The 18,857-nt window shown below is 37.6% G+C and overlaps 1 protein-coding gene across 7 annotated transcripts in view; it reads left to right on the top strand.

Annotated features, from left to right (window-relative positions):
- Nucleotides 1-18,857, top strand: part of LOC124157156 (proton-coupled amino acid transporter-like protein CG1139) — a 72,144-nt gene that overhangs the window by 41,654 nt on the left and 11,633 nt on the right. For 5 of the 7 annotated variants that reach the window (XM_046531663.1, XM_046531662.1, XM_046531661.1 and 2 more), the window contains 6 exons: nt 9,634-9,725; nt 10,545-10,703; nt 14,015-14,165; nt 14,628-14,749; nt 15,984-16,068; nt 18,069-18,341. In XM_046531663.1, the coding sequence (XP_046387619.1) occupies nt 9,661-9,725; nt 10,545-10,703; nt 14,015-14,165; nt 14,628-14,749; nt 15,984-16,068; nt 18,069-18,341 (855 nt within the window). In that variant the 5' untranslated portion in view covers nt 9,634-9,660. Of the gene's footprint in view, nt 1-6,744; nt 6,846-9,633; nt 9,726-10,544; nt 10,704-14,014; nt 14,166-14,627; nt 14,750-15,983; nt 16,069-18,068; nt 18,342-18,857 lie in introns of those variants that run through there. The other 2 variants (XM_046531665.1, XM_046531660.1) reach the window with 2 other exon arrangements.

Below are 18,857 nucleotides of genomic sequence, written 5' to 3'. Positions count from 1 at the left end.
TCCTCGTCTCATATTCCCTTGTATACAGAAAAATGTATCGGCAGATTTGCTCTTGGAATTATGTCCATGAAATATTTTTCAATAATATTGTGAGGATGACGAATCGGTAAGGGTGCGCTATTTGTTGAAACTTAAGCTGCATATGCGTTATATTTCGAGCCTGCCGCGTGGACGGCAGTAAAATTCTCATGAAATGACATAGACAAATTTTTCCGTAGAACGGGAATTGAACCTCGTACTCTTGGCTTTCCTGGCTATACGCTATCCAGGTTCCTGAATTGCAATTTCCATGGGAATTCAGGAACCTGGATTGCGTAGTGGTGTGTGCAGTGGCCCGGAAAGCCAAAGGTCCGTGGTTCAATCCCATGTCCAGGGAAATTTTTTCTCATGGCAATTCATGTAAAGTTAAGCAACACATCCTTGTTTTAACCCATCTTAATGATTGCATATGTACATACTTCATCAGTTTTAAGTAGAATGAAATACCATCCGAAATTCATTGGGCATTTTTATTATTTATTTTCAATATCTCTGCTATCAAGATGATGTTTAAATAACGTATCCTTGTTATGCATTTTGTGCGAGACAAGTGAATCAGTGAACGTACTTATCTTCTGTAATAGCAGTTGTGTTTTAGCCTCGTATTGCGAAGGTTTTTAGTGGTTTATCGGTGAGAAGAATTAATGTGCCACAGCTGTTCTCCTGCGTGGATTTCTTCGCGTGCTTGGCATGAATTCTCTGACTTGGCTCGTCAAGTATTAATTTATTGTTTTCTTTGCTCTTGGCGCCCGCTTTTGTCTTTCCCTTCGTTGTAAACGCTATAAAAACTTTACTTAAAAGTTTTCCCCTGGGGCGAGCAGCGAGGTTATATTGTGTCACATCATTATATTTTTTTCTATGTTTGATCTTGCACCTGGTGATTAAAGAACAAAGACCAAGCACAATTTTTGTTGTTTTTATCTAATTTTTATCGAAGGCGCCATCCACAATTTTGGAAATCCACTTTTTTTTACGGCGGCGTGCGGTTAACTTTATCTCCAATCTTGCTCCTCTACTCTGGTTTGGAACGGACATTGGTGTAGTGTGAAGTTCAAGGCCGTATCTAGCAGGGGAGGGTTGAAGAGGGTACGAATCCTCCTCCGCCGAAATTTTGAGAAAATACATGTTGGTATATCCCCACCAAGTGAACCTCCTCTCCTCTTCAAAACTCTCGATAATTTTTTTTACGGCAACGGCCTTGGTGTGAACTATTCAATCCACTCAATGCACTTATGGCCGAGTTAGAATTTATTTGAGGATGTGTGTTCAACCGTTGAAATGGGAGTGTAATATACCTACAAACAGGTTAAACGGTGGTAGAATAATGAATATAATTAAACGGGAAAGGAGGAGTAGGAAGACCTAGGAACTGATGGAAAAAGAGCATGTGAATGGTAAAAGAAATGGTTGTAAGCTTAGATGAAATAAAGAAAACTAGGCTTAGATTGATTGAGCAATTTAGAATAGATATATTCCAGAGGGACACGGAGAACAACATATTAGAAACCCCACCATACTTACAGGTCCGACAGAAGCGATTAATTGTGAGAGATGTTTTGTCGAACGTAGGATAGGTATGGAAATTCGTTTTTCCCGCGAACAATAAAGGACTTAACTAAATGCCAAGCGGAACTTCGTTAGAGGATTTCCTTTGTATTTCGTAATGTCTGGTTCTTCTGTCGGCTCTTCAGGTGGATCGCGCATAGTGATTCGATGTTTTAAATAAATAGCGACGATTTTCGCGTCGAGAGGCTGTGACGGGAGTTCCGAGCAACGCTTACGTAAGAGTGAAGTTTTGGCGCCCTTTTTATCGCTCGCCTCCCCTCTTTTCCCCTCTAAAGTCCTCAAAGCGTATCCCCACCCGCACCATCCTCCTCTCTGTCAGCTCCGTGGCATGTTGCATTACCGCAAGCATATCTCATGTGTTCTTGGTTTCACTATTCTTTGTAGCAGTGAAATTGATAGGTGGGGCGAGGGATAGAGGGGGCCCGGGCCCATTTGGGGTCAATAAAGCGAGGGTGCGTGGTAGCCTAGTGGGTAGAGCACTTGACTTCTGACCGAGGGGGTCCGGATTTATATCCCGGGTGAAACCATCGGATACCTTAGAGTAAGGATTTGTTGAGGGCGGGTAAATATCACCCTCTTCATCAAACACGTGTGCCCATCATATGCATCATGCGAAGTGGGAAATTCACACATCAATGAGACTATGAGGAAAAATTAGGCACATATCAAAATAGAATACTATGTGTTGAAAAATATTTTGATCTTTGCTCACCCTCACAAATGCACAGCAATAGTTTACCATGCCCTAATCGTATGCAAGTCATTTGACTCAATACCGCCTTAAGATTAAGAATATGTTGGGACCAAAGTAGTGGCGTCACCGGAATTCTCATTCCAAGTCAGATGCACCAGTACAAAAATCCCTGATGTACAAGGTGGCACAGGTAAATGAACTCCCCCCCCCCTCCCTGAATTTTATATTAAAAAGTCTGTGGCTTAGACAGAGTTGAGCTCTCCCCCCACCTGCATGTGAACTGTATAGCAGGTGGAAACACTTGACGTGAGTGAGGGTCTTCTGCGGGCGCCGCTGTGGGGCAGGGACGTATTAAGGTCGTTGTTTTGGGTGGGGAGAAGAAGGGTATTGCGGTTCATCACTTCCTCCGGCACCTTGGTGGTATTGAGACCGTATCTCCTTGGAGGTATGATTCCGAATGGTATGATAACGTGTGTGTGGTCGGATATGCGATGGCAAGTTTCGTTTATTTTTATATATACAGTTGAGTCCCGCTTATGCGAACACGTTTAATCCGAACAGGCTATTTTTCCAAAGAAAAATAGTTTTTTTTTGTTTACAGTACAGTTCTTATCTTTAATATTTATACCTTAAACACAGTGCAATTTCTTATTATACAAAGTTTAAAATGTAAACTAACTGCAATTTTCAATGCTGTATTCAGGGGCGGATCCAGTTTTTTTTCTGGGGGATTTCTTTCACAATGGTGTGACAGGTTATATCATATTTGAGATTGAAAACAAAATAAAACAATTACTGTAGAAAATGTTCTCTTTATTTTGATATGAAAGTTATTAATATTAAATTAAATGATTGAGGCTCCGTATTACACTAAATAAAACGAATGTAATGATAACCCGATTAAAACCTGTCTATTATTTAAGCGTCTGGGGGGGACACGTGTCCCCGTATCACTCCCCTCCTAAATCCGCATAATGCTGTATTTGAAGTAAATGAGTGTAATGGGGACTGCCAGGTGCGCCTATGAGTCAGCGTGAGTGTGGTGCATCGAAGAAGTGGTTACTAGGCGAGTGCTTACTAGTAGGTGACGACAGTGTTGCCCAGTTACGCGGTCCTTTGCTCTGCGCGCGCTTGTGACCCGCTCGTCGGTTTTAAACTGTTTCTTTTACTATTATTTTGGTTAATCCGAAAAGCGTTCGGTCCCAATTAGTTCGGATTAGTGGATCTCAACCGTGAAATTACGCTTCTGAAATAAAAAACTTACATTGGAGAGCCACCTTAAAGATTGCCATTTTTTCAATTTACCCAGAAATTGCAGCGTCGACCGCGTTAATCCGTTACTGCTGTGGTGTCAGGGGCGCCTAACTCAAGGGCAGCAAAGACTTTTAACTACGCTGCGACTAAGACAACCCCCATCATGAATTTTAAACCCTCTCTCCAGCTCCGAGTGTGAATGAATGTGTGACACTCTTGATGAAGCGATAATTTCTTCACCTATTCAATTCAATAGGTTTTTCGGACCTCAGCTTGCTCAGCAGCTAAGTGATATGGCATTATTTAATTCCGTAATTCGTCCTTATAAATTTTTTTAAATCCGAGCGAATGGATATCGAATTTTTTATGCGGGCAGGACGGATTATGCTGGGGTTGGTTGGGTTTTGGGTTGAGCCTGGGCATGGTGTTTGTATAACGGACCTTATATCTCCGTTGTTCCAAACTGTATGCTCGATAAATCATTTTCCTCCTCTGACGGTACCCGAAAGTGCACATTTACTCCTATTTTCTTTCATGTCGCTGAACCACTTGTTGGTTCGATCGTCTGTTGTCATCAATTATGGGAGCCAATTTGTTAACCATATACCTTTCTCTTAGTAATTTTAAGATAATTACATATGTTTTGTAATTAATTAATTATTTGTGGACCCACTGCTTTCATCCATATTTTGTATTGTTTAGTAGGTGAAGTAAGTGAACGTACTAGACTAATACCTCAGCCAATCAGAATGCCCGAAGTGAGTTTGTTCTCCTCTCAACGTCGAAAATGTTTTAGGAGAGCCAAATGAGGTGAGACCGTGTCCATGACACCTCGTAATGCCTCGTATCAATAGAGGCGGATACATATAGGGGGTGCAAGCCCCCCTTGCGGGGCCGCCCGCATTGCCGAACATTGCAGAACTACAATTTTATATCGCCAGATGTTATTGTCTTGTATATATGTATAATCAGTTTTTCATAAAACTCTCTTAAAATTTGCATGTAACTTGATTATTTTTTTATTACGACAAAAGTAAAGGTAGCTCAAGATATCTTTTGCGCCGCCTTGAGTTTTTTCAGTATCCGCTACTGCGTATCAATCGAGTGCATTATATTCTTAGGTGAATGAGAATGGTTGAATCCTATTTTCTAAGGATGGGGTTGATGTAACGATTGAGTTATAAATTGAAATTAAGGAGAATAATTAATAAGTTGTGAAGGGTCTACAAAGCGTTTATTAAAGAGCGGGTTTGGAAGGAAATATGTCATAAGCTGGACTGACCCTGCCGCATAGAAAGGAACGATCGCTAATTCAAAATTAAGTGCAAGTAGCAGAACACGGACATTATGAAGGAATACTTTCTGCATAGAGGAATAAAGGGGTGGAACGACCTACCTGAAGACAATTTTAAGATCTTCCCCGCAAATATTAAATTTGTTAGGAGTAAGCGTTCCTCCTTTGTTGTTTGATGTAATTGTGGTTCAATAGAGAGCGTTGTAAATTGGGTTATTTGGTTCAAATTTCATTTGTTAGTAGTATGGTATTTGTATTAGCGTATTGTTTTATCCTCTAGGTCTAAATCTTTTTTGCACAAAATTTTCACATATACTTGTTTATCTTTTTTGGCATTTCACTAATAGTGTATATTGTATATCTTTTGTATTGTAAAGGTTTAAATACGATTTTTTTATATATTTGCATTGACGCTTTTGAGGGTTAGGTGGAAGAGGGGACTTCTTTGTCTCAACCTCGCCCTAATGAAGGCATATTATTATTATTATTAGGTGCATATTCAGTTCCTTTACTTTCCTCTTTGGTAGGGAGGCTTTTTATCCATTATTTTTAATTCTCGTGTTACCAAAATAAATATGCGTCATATTCATCTCTAAGTTGGCACTGGGTTCAAACCCAGGCTCCTCATTATCCCGTGCTACCTTTGGAAGTATTTCATCACGCTGAATAGCCCCTCGGCTGGAAATATCCCTACATCCTCTCTCTATTGCCATTTCTATTCTCTCCGCGTGGACCAACACTCGACGGCCTTACTTGTCGATTGCCACTACGGAAAGCCAACTGCGGAGGCTTTGTATATACATAGGTATTACTCACGGAGTGTACGTGACATAGTTCTTGAACGGATTTACTTCCTGTTTGCGTGAATTTGGTTTGCGTCGGTGCTTGAAATTCTTCTCATTTTTGCTAATAATAATGGCGACTATTTGAGTTGATTTGGGCAGAACCAATGGACGCGAAGCGACAGAATATTTTTGTGTCGTGATTATCGACTATACCTTTGCACACCCGTTCTCGATGGATATAATCGTTTCTATAGTGAACGAAGTTGTATTTGCTTGGAGAATTTCCATGTTGAAGGATAATATTTGTGAATGTAGCCTGTTGAATCGAGCTTCGGAAATAATTGTTTCAAGTGGATGTTTTCTTGGGAGTTGTCCAACCCCCTCACGTTTGAAAGCTTAGCCCGTACCCCATACCCGCTTGACTCAACTTCCCTTCCCCCCCCCCCTAAAACTCTCCTCCCCAATTACTGACGTAAAAGGTATCCTTTAGGGGTTCGGGTTGGTGTAGTGGCTAGAATGTTGGATTCTCATCCCGTGGGCCCGGGTTCAATTCCCGACGATGGCGCAGATTATTCAGAAACTGTCCGATCCCTGCTTCAGTGCTTAGTGCAGCTCTCCGTCCGTCGGATGGGACGTTAAGCTGTGGTCCCTAAAGCGTCTTCCGTTGAGAGCAAACTAACGCCGACGCCGGATTCCTCTACACTCTTTCTTCCTTTGCGTCGCAAAGACCTAAGCTTTCGGTCGCCGCCTCCAAATATTATACCAGTAAATTTAAATTGGAGATTTCTTGTTAATCAACCTCCATTTTCTCATTTAATAACACTAATTGGTTAGTAACCTGTCGTACCATGCTTAGATAATCGTTTTTCGGGTCAAGGCCGCGTCGACTCATTATTGGTGGACGGCAGTTTAGAGCGCATTTAGACTTTCGTTTTCCTTTTGGACCCGATTATTATTAATAGTCAATTTAATCACCGCGGAAGCCTCCGTAATAAATTATGCTTTTTTATGATGATCTTTAAAATTATTTCTAGGGAAAGCCTCTCTTTGTTCTTTATTTAGATTTTTTTAATTTAGATATTATTTTATAACTTTTATTCTTTCACAGCACCCTCTACAGCATTTCATCTACGTACCTACTCTCCGCCATGAAACCCTCCTGCGGGCACCCCTATGGTTTTTCTGTATAGCTGAGCTTCTTTTATTGCTAATTGTGAGTGCGGAACCGGGGCGTAATTTTTCCGCCCTTGTATTGGGGTCCTCCAATTAAAACTTTTTATGGAATAATTTGGATTTTATGTGTGTATTTAATTTGCGTCTTATATCTGCAAAGTGAAGTTTATTTTACGGGGCATTTAGTGTATTTTAAATTTTCATCAGGATTGTTTGCATTTATTTTTCACTTACTTTTCTTGGAACGGGATTCGGTCAACCCTCGACCTTCGAATTTGCAGGCGAGAGCACAACGATGCAGCCATCGAGGCTGGGTAGGCGGATATAAGGGGGTCCTACTCCGCTAAATTTATTTATTCTGGTATTGGGTTTCGATGTTTTACGAGAAAAAGAGGTGTAATCCTAAGACAAGTTTGTCGCAGCTCTCCATTCCGCCCCTAGTATTTTCATGGAGAGATATTTCTTCTATTTTCAATCCTTAATAACCTGTCTCACATAACTCAATCGGAGCCGTCCCTTGCCCTTCTTCCCTTCCACCAGTCCTTCTACGATTGTTTTCATTAGGCAGTCATACCTCACGATGTGGCCAAGTAAGTTGTCACAAATTCTACATTTTATCCATTTTACCTTCATCATTCGGCTTATTTGTTAGAAAACATTTCGAATGCTTTCCATGCTTTAACTTCTGTGCTCCTGTCAACGTCAAAGCGTCGCTCCCGCGGAGAAAATGCTCCATATGTAGCATGAACGTACGTTTCTCCATGTGTAATCTGATGATTTGTTTCCTTGTGTGATAAAAAATATTTTTATTAATGGTTACCCTAGTTGCCCTCGCGTAATTCGTGTTAGGAAGCCTCAACTCGTGAGAGTTTTGAATAAAATTACGATGCCGCTTTCGCAAATGGCTGCGAAAACTCATATCTGGAGTGAGTTTTCCGGCAAATCTCCGAAAAAAATGCAGTCTTTCTCAGGTAATCTTCCAGAATATTTATACGTCTAGGTCTTTATCATACCATCGCCTAGAAAATGCATTGGATTTGTAGGGTACCGGAAGAGTGTAGACTTTGCGACACTAGTTGAGGGCGTACTGACCGTGAATTTTAGGCGCATTCAATTTCTTCGCATTATCGACGAGTTCATGAACTCGCCACCCGGTTGATTTTCAATGCCTGTGTGTTGGTATATAATAAACGGACGAAAAGTAGGACAAAACGTAGCAGTGTATCTGTGTTTGGTTTCTATCGCTCCACCATCGTATCGTACGCACCCGGACAAAAAATTGGCGGCGCGTAAACTCGTGTTTTGAGCGAAGAAGTTTTTACTCCCCGACCGAGTTTGTTTCATTTTATTTGTTTGGTTGCGTAAATGTTGTCTTTCTCGAGATTTATCGTTCGAATGATCCTCAAGATGGGGTTCATAGGTCAGTGGCGGACGAGAGAGCGTCTAGTATCAATGGAAAAGTCCACCAATTTTAGATATCTATCCTGCAACCAGCCTTTCGTAGTTCAGTTTCAGAGCTAGGTTTGAAAGGAGTGCACTTATGGTTTCCTGTGATCTAGGGTTAAAATATTGAAATGTGGGTCAATCGCGTCGTAATTTTGGAAATATACCCTACTTGATTTCATAAAACGTGTTTTCTTCTCATTATTGCCATGACCCTTTCGGTCTGTGCAAATTGTCGGGCAGTTCTTTAACATCACGGATAAATGTGGGGGGATCTGATGGAGAGCGTAGGCAATATGCAGTACATAGATAGGCAACACGTAGTGTCTAATGATCATTTCTAGCCCTCTGGTATTTTAAAATTAATATTGCATTTGGTACTTTTAAATTGGGAGTTCATTTGGTTTATTGTACGTAAATGTTCTCTGTTTGAAAGTGTTATCAAATTTAAAGTGTTAAAAATATTAATAGCGTGTGTAAAATGACGATTTCTCTTTGATTTTGGGGGAAATTGCCTACATTCCCTACTGATTTATAGTCAACATATTGGAATTAATAGCCGACTGAACTTTGATAATTTCTCGGTGATTTTTTTCCCCATTTTTTTGGCTTCCTTATGCTTTTTTGCAAATTTATTCAAGCATGTATAAATGAAGCTGAACTCCTGACATCTTAAAATTAATTAGCAAACATAGATTAAAAGACAAAAAGAGACCGAAGGTATGAAGTTTTTGCTTCGGTTATTAATTTTTGTTTAGATTATAGAATATGGTTAATAGGGAAGTTCTATGAAAATTGAGGCAATTGAATACCTAAGTCCTATTTGACTGTTCAGTTCATGAACACTACCACAGGAAGACACTGGCTGTTCCATAGGGGATTTGTTTTGTGGCTGTAGGTGTGACATAGAAAAACATATTGGGGAGAATAGAGAATTTGGTGGGGAATTTCAAAATGTATAGGTATCAATTGTGTACTGGTGTAAGTTTTACCTTTTGGGAAATGCACCATCAGCATTGGGAGGGGTTGGGCACCTGTGGGAATAAGTAAGCTAATCTTGCTGTGCCTCACAATACCTGCATTCCATACTAATGACTGCAAGAGGTGAAATGGAGCCTATGATGGAGAGCTAGGTTTTTACTATAATCCCTCAAAAAAAAGGATAATTGTTACAATTTTTATGTTGAAGTTACAACTGCTCTTGTGCACAATCACAAGTATTACTATTAAAAACATTTCTAGGGAAAAAACTTATTTTTTTCTGTAATTTATCGAATAGTATAATTATGCATTATAACTGTACTAAAATTGGTTTATGCATAGATCACATAACTCTTGAATCTCAATGATGTTAGTTAAACTTATGATTTATAAATTACTTGCAGCTCACTCAAGTTGTGAAATCAAATAAAATGAAAGATGAAGTCCAGCCGTTATTGCCTGGAAACCCTGAGCCTGTAAATGATACTTATGAAAGGTTAGTAATTTCATTTTATTCTGTAATTTTGTTAGTGAGTAACCATGATTTCTTATCAAACAAGCCTTCCAAGGTCCATCAATAAGTCTTTTGCACACTGATGTTATGTGCTTGGTCCATCCCATATTTTTTTCAACCTTAAAATGAGAGCTGAGGTAAAAAAACCTATTATCACTGATACTTTGCCCTAGAAATCTTTGAGGAACTAGTGTGTGTTGGGAAATGAGATCCAGTTAGATTTGATTAGCCTTGAACTGATGAACTAATTTTTCAAGGCTAAAAAAATAAGATTGTTACAAAAAAATCTCATATTGGAGCAATGAGAAATGAAGAAATTAGAGATCCAAAAACAAACTGATGTTTTTGCTACATTATCATGGAATATTGCCCTTAATTACACATCAGATACTAATGGAAGAACCATTAACTGATATATTTTCTCAAGTACATACCTATTGTTTTTATGGTTTTACAAAGAGGAACTTGCAGTGGTACTTCGCTCCTTCATTCATTTTCCTTCTACAATCCGGAAAAAAGTTCCAAAATCAAAACAATAATTTTTTTTTAATTGAAAGATTTTCTAAGTATTTTCATCTTACATTTTCCGATTAATTCAAAACAAAGAATGTAGCATTTGTGAAATGTAAAGAGAGTATTTATTGTGGTTGAAATAAATACATTTTGTCAATTGTAGACTTTAATAGCCACACATTGTATATAATACCAATGTTGGTACTATGGTTCTCATGTATCCTCCACGGATACTGCTCTTCCTCCTCTTTTTTAAATTGTGTTCAGTAAAGACAAATCCCTTTGCAGGGGCACCCCTAGGCCTGACCTACGAACATCTCCTGAAAATGTGATTCTTCATTTACCAGGGCCAATGGGCCCTGGTGAGCCTGAGGTAAAAGAGCAGAGGCAAGCTGGCGATGATTCATATAATCCTCTTCTCAATCGGAACCTGGAACATCCTACTTCGTAAGTATATACATATGTCGAATGTTTTCTCTTAATGAACAAATTTTGCTGTCTTTATTTAGCTTCTCTCAGTTATCTCACGATTTTAATGCTACAGAAATTTTCAATATTGTGACACTTGGGTTCCAATGGGTTGGAGATGGTTCTCAGTGATTAAAAATTCATTGCTAAAGAGAATCCTGAATGCTTTTTATGCACAACACTTGTTTGAACACTGTAGTTATCAGAAATGATTCTACAGGTCTTTATGCCCACCTGCATGCACCTATTTGAGGGAGTGATAATAAAAGAATGCACTCACATTTGTAATTGCCCATGCTTTAATTAAACTTATTACAACCTATGTTTCAGCTGATAACCAACCATTTAAAGCTTATCCATCACTCTGTGCTTGTCCGTTGAAACCTAGGTCAGTGTAAGTTTGATTATAATGTGGTAAATAGAGTAGTTTCCTTCATCAAAGAAAACGAAAGGCATTGATTGTGATTCATTACCCACCATTAGTGTATTCATAATATACAAATTATTTGGTTTTAGAAATACCGGTTTAGATGAATGGCAATGGTCAATTTTATCCTCATTTGAAAAAGGCCAGATTGGTGCCAATGCGATGCCACTCCACGTGACGTCACAGAGACCTAGTTTCTATACAGGTAGATAGGAGTCTTAACATTGTTTGAGATTACCAATGCATGCATGAGGCACAGAGCTCAGGGAAACGTCTCTTAATAATCACCTATTAAAACTGGCTAAGGTCGGAAAGTTTTCTTCGTTTGATAAGGTATCAATAATCCTTATTTAAGTCAAGTGCTACCAGCTAGCAGGGTACTCTGCTACCTGCAAGCATCCTGCGTCGTATTAGCGTTCAAAGCCTCGCCCCAAGGTCACCTCACTTGTGGCAGCGGGAACCAGAACGACGTCACGCGGAGTTTTCCCGGCATTCACACTTAGCCGTCTCGTTTTCGCGCGCTTGAATATTTTCACTTTTCATTTAATCTCAAAAAATAAATATCGTCAATTAAAAATCTAAAAGTGTGAAATATGTAATCCAGGAGTAATGCCTCTTTTGATTTAGGCAATAAAAAAATAATAGGAAGCCACCCTATTACAAAAGGTTGTGTGTTCTTCTATGATCATAATTGATTCCACCAAATTAAACATGAGTCTATTGCTTACATTAGAAGGCATTGCTTATTCTGATGGATCCTACAGTTCTCTGAACTTTTAAGTTCTTCATCTACTTAAAGGTGGCCATATCTGTGTTTAATTTTCTTAATTCACTCATCTCTTCCATTTCCAAGTTTAAATTCTCTTTTTATATAGTTTAAATCTGTTTTTAATTGTATCGCTATGGAGAGCTAAAATTTGTATTTATATTTTGGGATGTATGATTCTGTACAGAGGTAGGGTGATTGTGAATAGTCAGGACCAGTCTCATGCCCAGTGGGCAGTTGGAAAAGGTAGCTTTCTTCTCCCAATCCCTTTTTCTTCATCTTCCCTTCTTCCTTAAGATGAAAAATACCCACACTGGTTTTATTACAAAACTGGCCAGCCTTGGTAGCATTGGGATAAAGTGTATTTTTCCGCTAGGGTGCATTTTCACCACACACAGCTTGATTGTATGCATGCATGTCCGAAAGGTTAAATGTATGAGAGGACTTTATAGTCCTAATTTCACCCAATGAACAAAGACAAAATTATTATTATTTCTGCAAATGTAGTATGTGAATTTGTTATTCAGCATTTAGATTGATCTCCAAGAGACATGGTCTCAAATATTTTGCCAGTCGCTGTTGGATTTATTGATAAAATTCTTTCAAACCGGCTTTCTTTAAAGTATTTCTCACCTGATGGTGTAAACAGCTTCCAGAAAAGATTAACTTAAGTATCACTTTATTGCAAAGAGCCATTAGTCTTTCAAAATTGTCATGGTAAGGCGCCAAGTAGCAAAAGAATATTGAAAAATGATTTTAAAATTATTTCAAATGATTTTAAAATCAAAATATCATAAGATGGCTAAATTCATGACTTTTTCAAGATTTTAAAATAATTTTAAAATGATGTATAAGGCGTTGCTCTTTTTAAGTCTTGTACCATTTGATCTCACTTTGTTGATAGTATATTCTTGGATATGCAGGAAGTAATGGCTTATTTTTGCCGAAAATGTTCCTTTTTTAATTTCACAGAAAAATAATTATGTGAACATTATTTTAAAACAATTTCAAAATTATTTTACACACATTTTAAAATACTTTGATAATTATTTTCTAATCATTTTAACATAATGGTAAAATCATTTTAACATAATTTTGAAATAATTAGGTCATTATTTTGGAATCATTTTAAAACGCTCATATAAATTTTCATTGGTACATATAATCTTAGTCATACCAGTGTGATAAAATAAACCAGTATAAAAATTCTCATTCCTTGGAGGTGATTGTGGATAACTGACAAGTAGCTTTACATAAAACAAGTAATACAGATGATTTTGGAGACTTTGTCTACCAAAAATGAATCCCTTTTTTCAAAAGTGAGTTTGAATTTCGACATCTTGAAATCCACAAAACTATATTTTTTGGCAGTTTTCCATAATATTTCTAGAAATTTAAAATAATGAATTTCTGGGAAAAATTCCCAATATGAAGGCATATCATCAAAAAATGGACATTGAACGATCTGAGAATGCAATCAAGGAACACCTGAATACACTCTCAATATGTGCTTTATTGTATACTGAAAAGGGATAAGACCTGAGGATATAGACTCTTAACATAAATTAGTTTCTAATCCAATCACTGACATATGATTACTAAGTTGTCAAAGTGTTCATGGTAATGGTGGGATTTTCGTGAAAGCATGCAGGTAAGGAGATTCTGTAATTCTCACGGTTCATGTACCACTTCCTTCAAAACAGTTTGAAATTACAAATGTGTAATCATTCTTGTGTAATCATTTTAAAAAGAGGCTGAATTAGTTACAACATATTTTAAAATCTATATTTCATAGCTCATACAAGAATAGGACATATTTTAAACTTATGTTAAAATCATTTTGAAATGGTGAAAAAAAGATTTGTAACGTCGAAACAGAGAAAGCTAATATGTTTTCAAAATTATGTTAAAATCATTTTAAAATGTTCTCGCAATATATTTTAAAATAATTTTTACATAAGATTTTGCTACTTGGGGCTGTTCTCTTTCTCTGGTCTGTAATATCATACGTATGTAGCTCTCTGAAAGGTTATTTTTCAACCTTTTCTGTGATGGTAAACAAAATTAAAGTCTATATGTATTCTTCCTTTATTTCAGAAATCTGGATACTATGATTCATCTTCTGAAGGGAAATATTGGAACTGGAATATTGGCCATGCCTGATGCCTTCCGAAATGCTGGTCTAGTGGTTGGAACTGTTGGCACTCTGATAATGGGTATCATTTGTACCCACTGTATGCACGTTTTGGTAAGTAAATTGTAATTTTTTTTACTATTGTATGACTGAGATAAGTCTTGCGATCCTTCATCTGCCTTATATTTATTGTTATATGCATTCTTGGTATTAACCCTTTATAACCCAGGGCTGATTCTGGGAGAAATTAAATTTCAAGACTTCTCATATTAAAAATGTGAAAATTTTATAATAATTTATTATTATTGTGGCAGCTACATATGTCGGCATTAAACTTCACAGCGCAAAAGAGTACATAGTTTAAATATTTCCTGAATAAAGCTGAAAATGTACACATTTATGATGTTACTTAGAGGCAACATTAGGTTATAATGGGTTAAAGATCATATTCAATTTTTTTGCTGAGCAGAGAATTTTTTGCCTCTTAATATTTGTCTTAAAATCATTCTTTAGAAATAAAAGGAGGTACATTTTCATTATATGCTATAACATTGATAGTTTATAATATAATTCCAGGTCAAATGTGCTCATGAACTTTGTATTAGAACTGAGGTGCCTGCTTTGGGATTTGCTGATGTTGTGGAAACTTCCTTTAGCACTGGTCCATTGGTTCTGAGAAGGCATTCTCGTGTTGTCAGGTAAAGCATTTTGTGTCATGGGAATGTTTTGCTTCAAAATCGTTGTTGTACATCTAATTGCCCATTTATATAAATTGCTGGTTAAATGAAGGAAGTTAGTGAATACCTAGAAGCCAGTCAAAAGAAGATGTACTATTGATATATTTTGTGATGGCATATGTAATTTATTTTTATGTGGCTATAATGCTATTAGATCTAGTATGATGTAATTTGTCATGAGCACTGCTGCACTATCCTGCCTCATAGTATTTCTCTCCTTACACTTTCCTGCACATTACTTCCAAGTAGCTTTTATGACATAGCATTCCAACAAGTGTAGCACAAATTAATAGGGTGATTGCCCACAATCATTTCCTTAAATGAGCAGAAAATGACATATATTTTCTGTGTATATGACAATGAATATGTAGTGTGTGAAATCATGTACCTTGGACTATCATAGAATTTTTTATTGCTGTTGTAAAAAACACTATGGATACAAAACAGCAGAAAAGTTATTAAATATTAATGCTGGGAAATTAAGCGGAACAGGCAGTAAGATTTAACCCTTGAGCGGGCACGCCTGATATTTTTACACGACCGGGCACGTGGCGTACTTTGGCCACGATATATGCATTTATATAATTATACTCGATTTTTGTTAAAATTTATCTTTATTTGTAGAAATTAGTTCAAGCTTGCACATTTATAGGTGATACAGATATAAATAATGTACACAGGTGGTACACGCCCGGTTGTACGGTATAATTTATATGCCACACGTGTCAGGTTCCTCTTGCCGATCTAAGAACAATTTGCTGCAATACTATGTGCTTTAAAAGCTCATGCCACAGACAGTCAAAATGACATTGTAAGAATACACGAAGCCATTCAAGAAAATCAAAGCATGGCCGGATCGTGTGGAGTACTTTGTACGCCACGGGTGTCGGTTCCTCTTGCTGATGTAAAAATAAATTAGCGTCAATACTTTGAGCTTTGAAAACTCGCACTATAGACAGTCAAAAGTACATTGTAAGAATACTCATTGTTTTTCATTTTGAGTGGGACTTGTAGAATTGGTTTTTAATGTTACTAATTTTTGCTTATTTTAAATGAGAAGCTAGCTCACTTATGGTTTGTAATTTAGTTCTTGAAGTGCAAATTAAGATTTATTAGTAGGTAAGCATTTTGAACTATTTCTTGCTGAAATTATTTGTGTTGATTAATTTTAATGGTTTGCTTGATTCATTTTCAGATATGTAGTCAACACTTTTCTTTGCATTACTCAACTTGGATTTTGCTGTGTATACTTTGTCTTTGTTGCGGCAAATCTTCAAGAGGTCAGTCAACTTTGTATTTGAATGACTTTCAATTAAGTTGATTACTTAAATTGACCACCTTTAAAAGTAAAATGAGTAATATTTTCTTAATTTCTGAGTTTTTTAATGCTTGTAATATTTTCTTTCCCTTCTGCTAATGATTCCCCAGTAATATTTCCTCTTTTATCTGCACATCTTCCAATTTTTATTCTAAGTCTTGTGTTCAAAATTTTAGATTGGCACACTTGCACTGCAAAGAAAATCCAAAAAATTATGCTCTGCTGTTTTTACAGGGTGTGTCCTGAAAGTAGTAGGACTGATTTTTTCCCACACACGCGGACGGTCGGACGGGAGTTTTCTGGGTTGTAGGTGGTGGAAGGGACTCTAACAAAGCGCTGCGAACACGCGGCAGTCGGCTCTGAGCTCTTGCGGAGTGTGAATCGTATTTCTTCCAGACCTCTGTCAAGTGACCTCGTCACGGTGTGTCATGGAACGTTTAGTGGAGCAGCGTTACGCAGTGAAATTCTGCGTTAAACTCGAGAAAAGCGGCAAGGAGACCCATGAACTCATCAAGGCAGCTTACGGGGATAGTGCCATGAGCAGAACAACCGCTCAACATTTGAATACGACCCAGAAACGAAGCGGCAAAGTGCAGAATGGCACACAGCGACATCGCCGAAACCCAAAAAAGCTCGCATGTCCAAATCGAAGCAAAAATCCATGCTCATGTGCTTCTTCGATTCGAAAGGTGTCATCCACAGTGAGTTTGTGCCACCAGGGCAAACCGTTAATGCAGCTTTTTACGTGCAAGTACTGGAAAGACTGCGAAAACGCATCTTCCGCGTCTGACCAGCCATCGCCGCTTCGTGGATCCTTCATCATGACAATGCGCCGGCCCACACCGCGTTCATTGTCGTTGACTAACTGGCGAAACACGGCGTGGAAACCCACCCTAAAGCCCGGATATTGCCCCCCGGACTTCTTTCTCTTTCCCAAGCTCAAGACCCCTCTGAAAGGGCGTCACCACGGGTCGGTGGAAGCTCTCCAAAAGGCCGTGACGCACGCTGTAAAGGACATCCCGGAGTCAGCCTTCCAGGAAGCGTATGCTGGGTGGAAAACTCGCTGGCAGCGTTGTGTCGATGCCCAAGGGGGCTACTTTGAAGATTTTTGAAGCGATGTACCTATATAAGAAATACATTTTTTGTTCTCGACTCAGTCCTACTACTTTCAGGACACACCCTGTATACTCTTATGATATTTATCAGAGTATTTTTTCTATTGAAACCAATTTTTAGAAAAGACTGTTTTAAATAGTGCTTAATTTGATTTATCTCACCCAAATCAAAATATTTTTCAATAATTCTCCCTCATGCAATCTTCAGAGGCATTTTACACCATTGAGTCTTTTTTATTCATCTCATCCTAACACTTAACCTTTTGTAGGCTTTTTGTTGACCAAAACTAATCAGTGTTTTCTGAAAATTTTAAAGTTTTTCCCAATTCTTGAGTACAAGGACTTTTTTGATCTTGGTTTTTAATTTTGGATCCCTCATAAAAAAATAATAAAAATTCATTTTTTAATCTCATTTGAGAACTGGGATGATTATTTTCACAGCATATGGATTAACATCATATGAATCTAAGTAAAATGTAATTGGTTGCCATTTCAGTTCCTAAGTTTTTCATTTCTCTCATGATTCATCTGTTTGCCAATTAAATAGCTTTGATTTCTGATCAATACTTTTCACTTGAGCTATTATTGAGCTTCTTTTATGAGTACTCTGGCCCAATTTACAGCAATTTTTTTATTAAATGATGAAATAAAGTTATTAAATCCTTGGTCGCAAGTACATGGCTCTGGCCATCGATATAAGATCATTAGTTTTCATCAGTTTAAAGAGGCAAAGATATTACGAATCCACTGTGTATTAACTTAAAATTGTGTTATTATGTTTTTATTAATATTTCCTAGCTTATCATATTATATTATTTAATAGTTTCTGTATTTTTTTCAATTGCAGGTGGTAGCGCACTATTTTTTCAGGATGGACATGAGACTTTACCTAACTGCTTTACTTCTTCCAATGATTCTTCTCAACCTTGTGAAGAATTTAAAATATCTAATGCCTGTGTCATTGTTTGCATCAGTTCTAACCGTGATTGGCCTTGGAATAACATTCTATTATATGCTCCAAAATCTTCCAAGTACATCTTCTGTTGATGCATTTGCTTCCTGGAGCCGCTTGCCTTTATATTTTGGAACGGCTATCTATGCATTTGAAGGCATTGGAGTGGTGAGTAAAAAAACTGAATGCAGATTCCAGTACATTTTAGTTCCTAAGCTTGAATTTCCGGGAAGTATAATCCCCTCAATCGCTCATTAAGTGTGAATTCAGGAATAGTCCCTTGCAGAGGCGTAACTAGGCATATTATTTGGGGGGGATGAGATGGCCTGGGGTGGTGACCCCTCACCCTCCGGCAACAGAGATTCCAGGGAAATAAAAAACAACATGCCTGGAAATACATTTTACATCATTTAGGTGCTTAAAATTTAACTTTAGCTAGATGCAGTTATTGTATGTCAAAACTAGACAATAGTTTTGAATATTTATTTTTTTATTTTTCCGAGGCTTCAGGGTGATCTATCTCCTGATCCTCCCCATAGTTACGCCACTAGTCCCATGTGTAAGCTAACTACTCGGCTCCATTGGAGACTTAATAATCTTGGCTACTCAGAATATGATATAATTTAAGAGAAAAAATTCAACCCTAAGTTACATTCTAGATATATTTTAGCCATTCAATATTCA

Source organism: Ischnura elegans, chromosome 4 (genome assembly GCF_921293095.1).
Source record: "Ischnura elegans chromosome 4, ioIscEleg1.1, whole genome shotgun sequence".
Classification (NCBI taxonomy): Eukaryota; Metazoa; Arthropoda; class Insecta; order Odonata; family Coenagrionidae; genus Ischnura; species Ischnura elegans.
The sequence above is the reverse complement of the archived record's forward strand: the minus strand, read 5'-3'. Positions and strand labels throughout refer to the sequence as shown.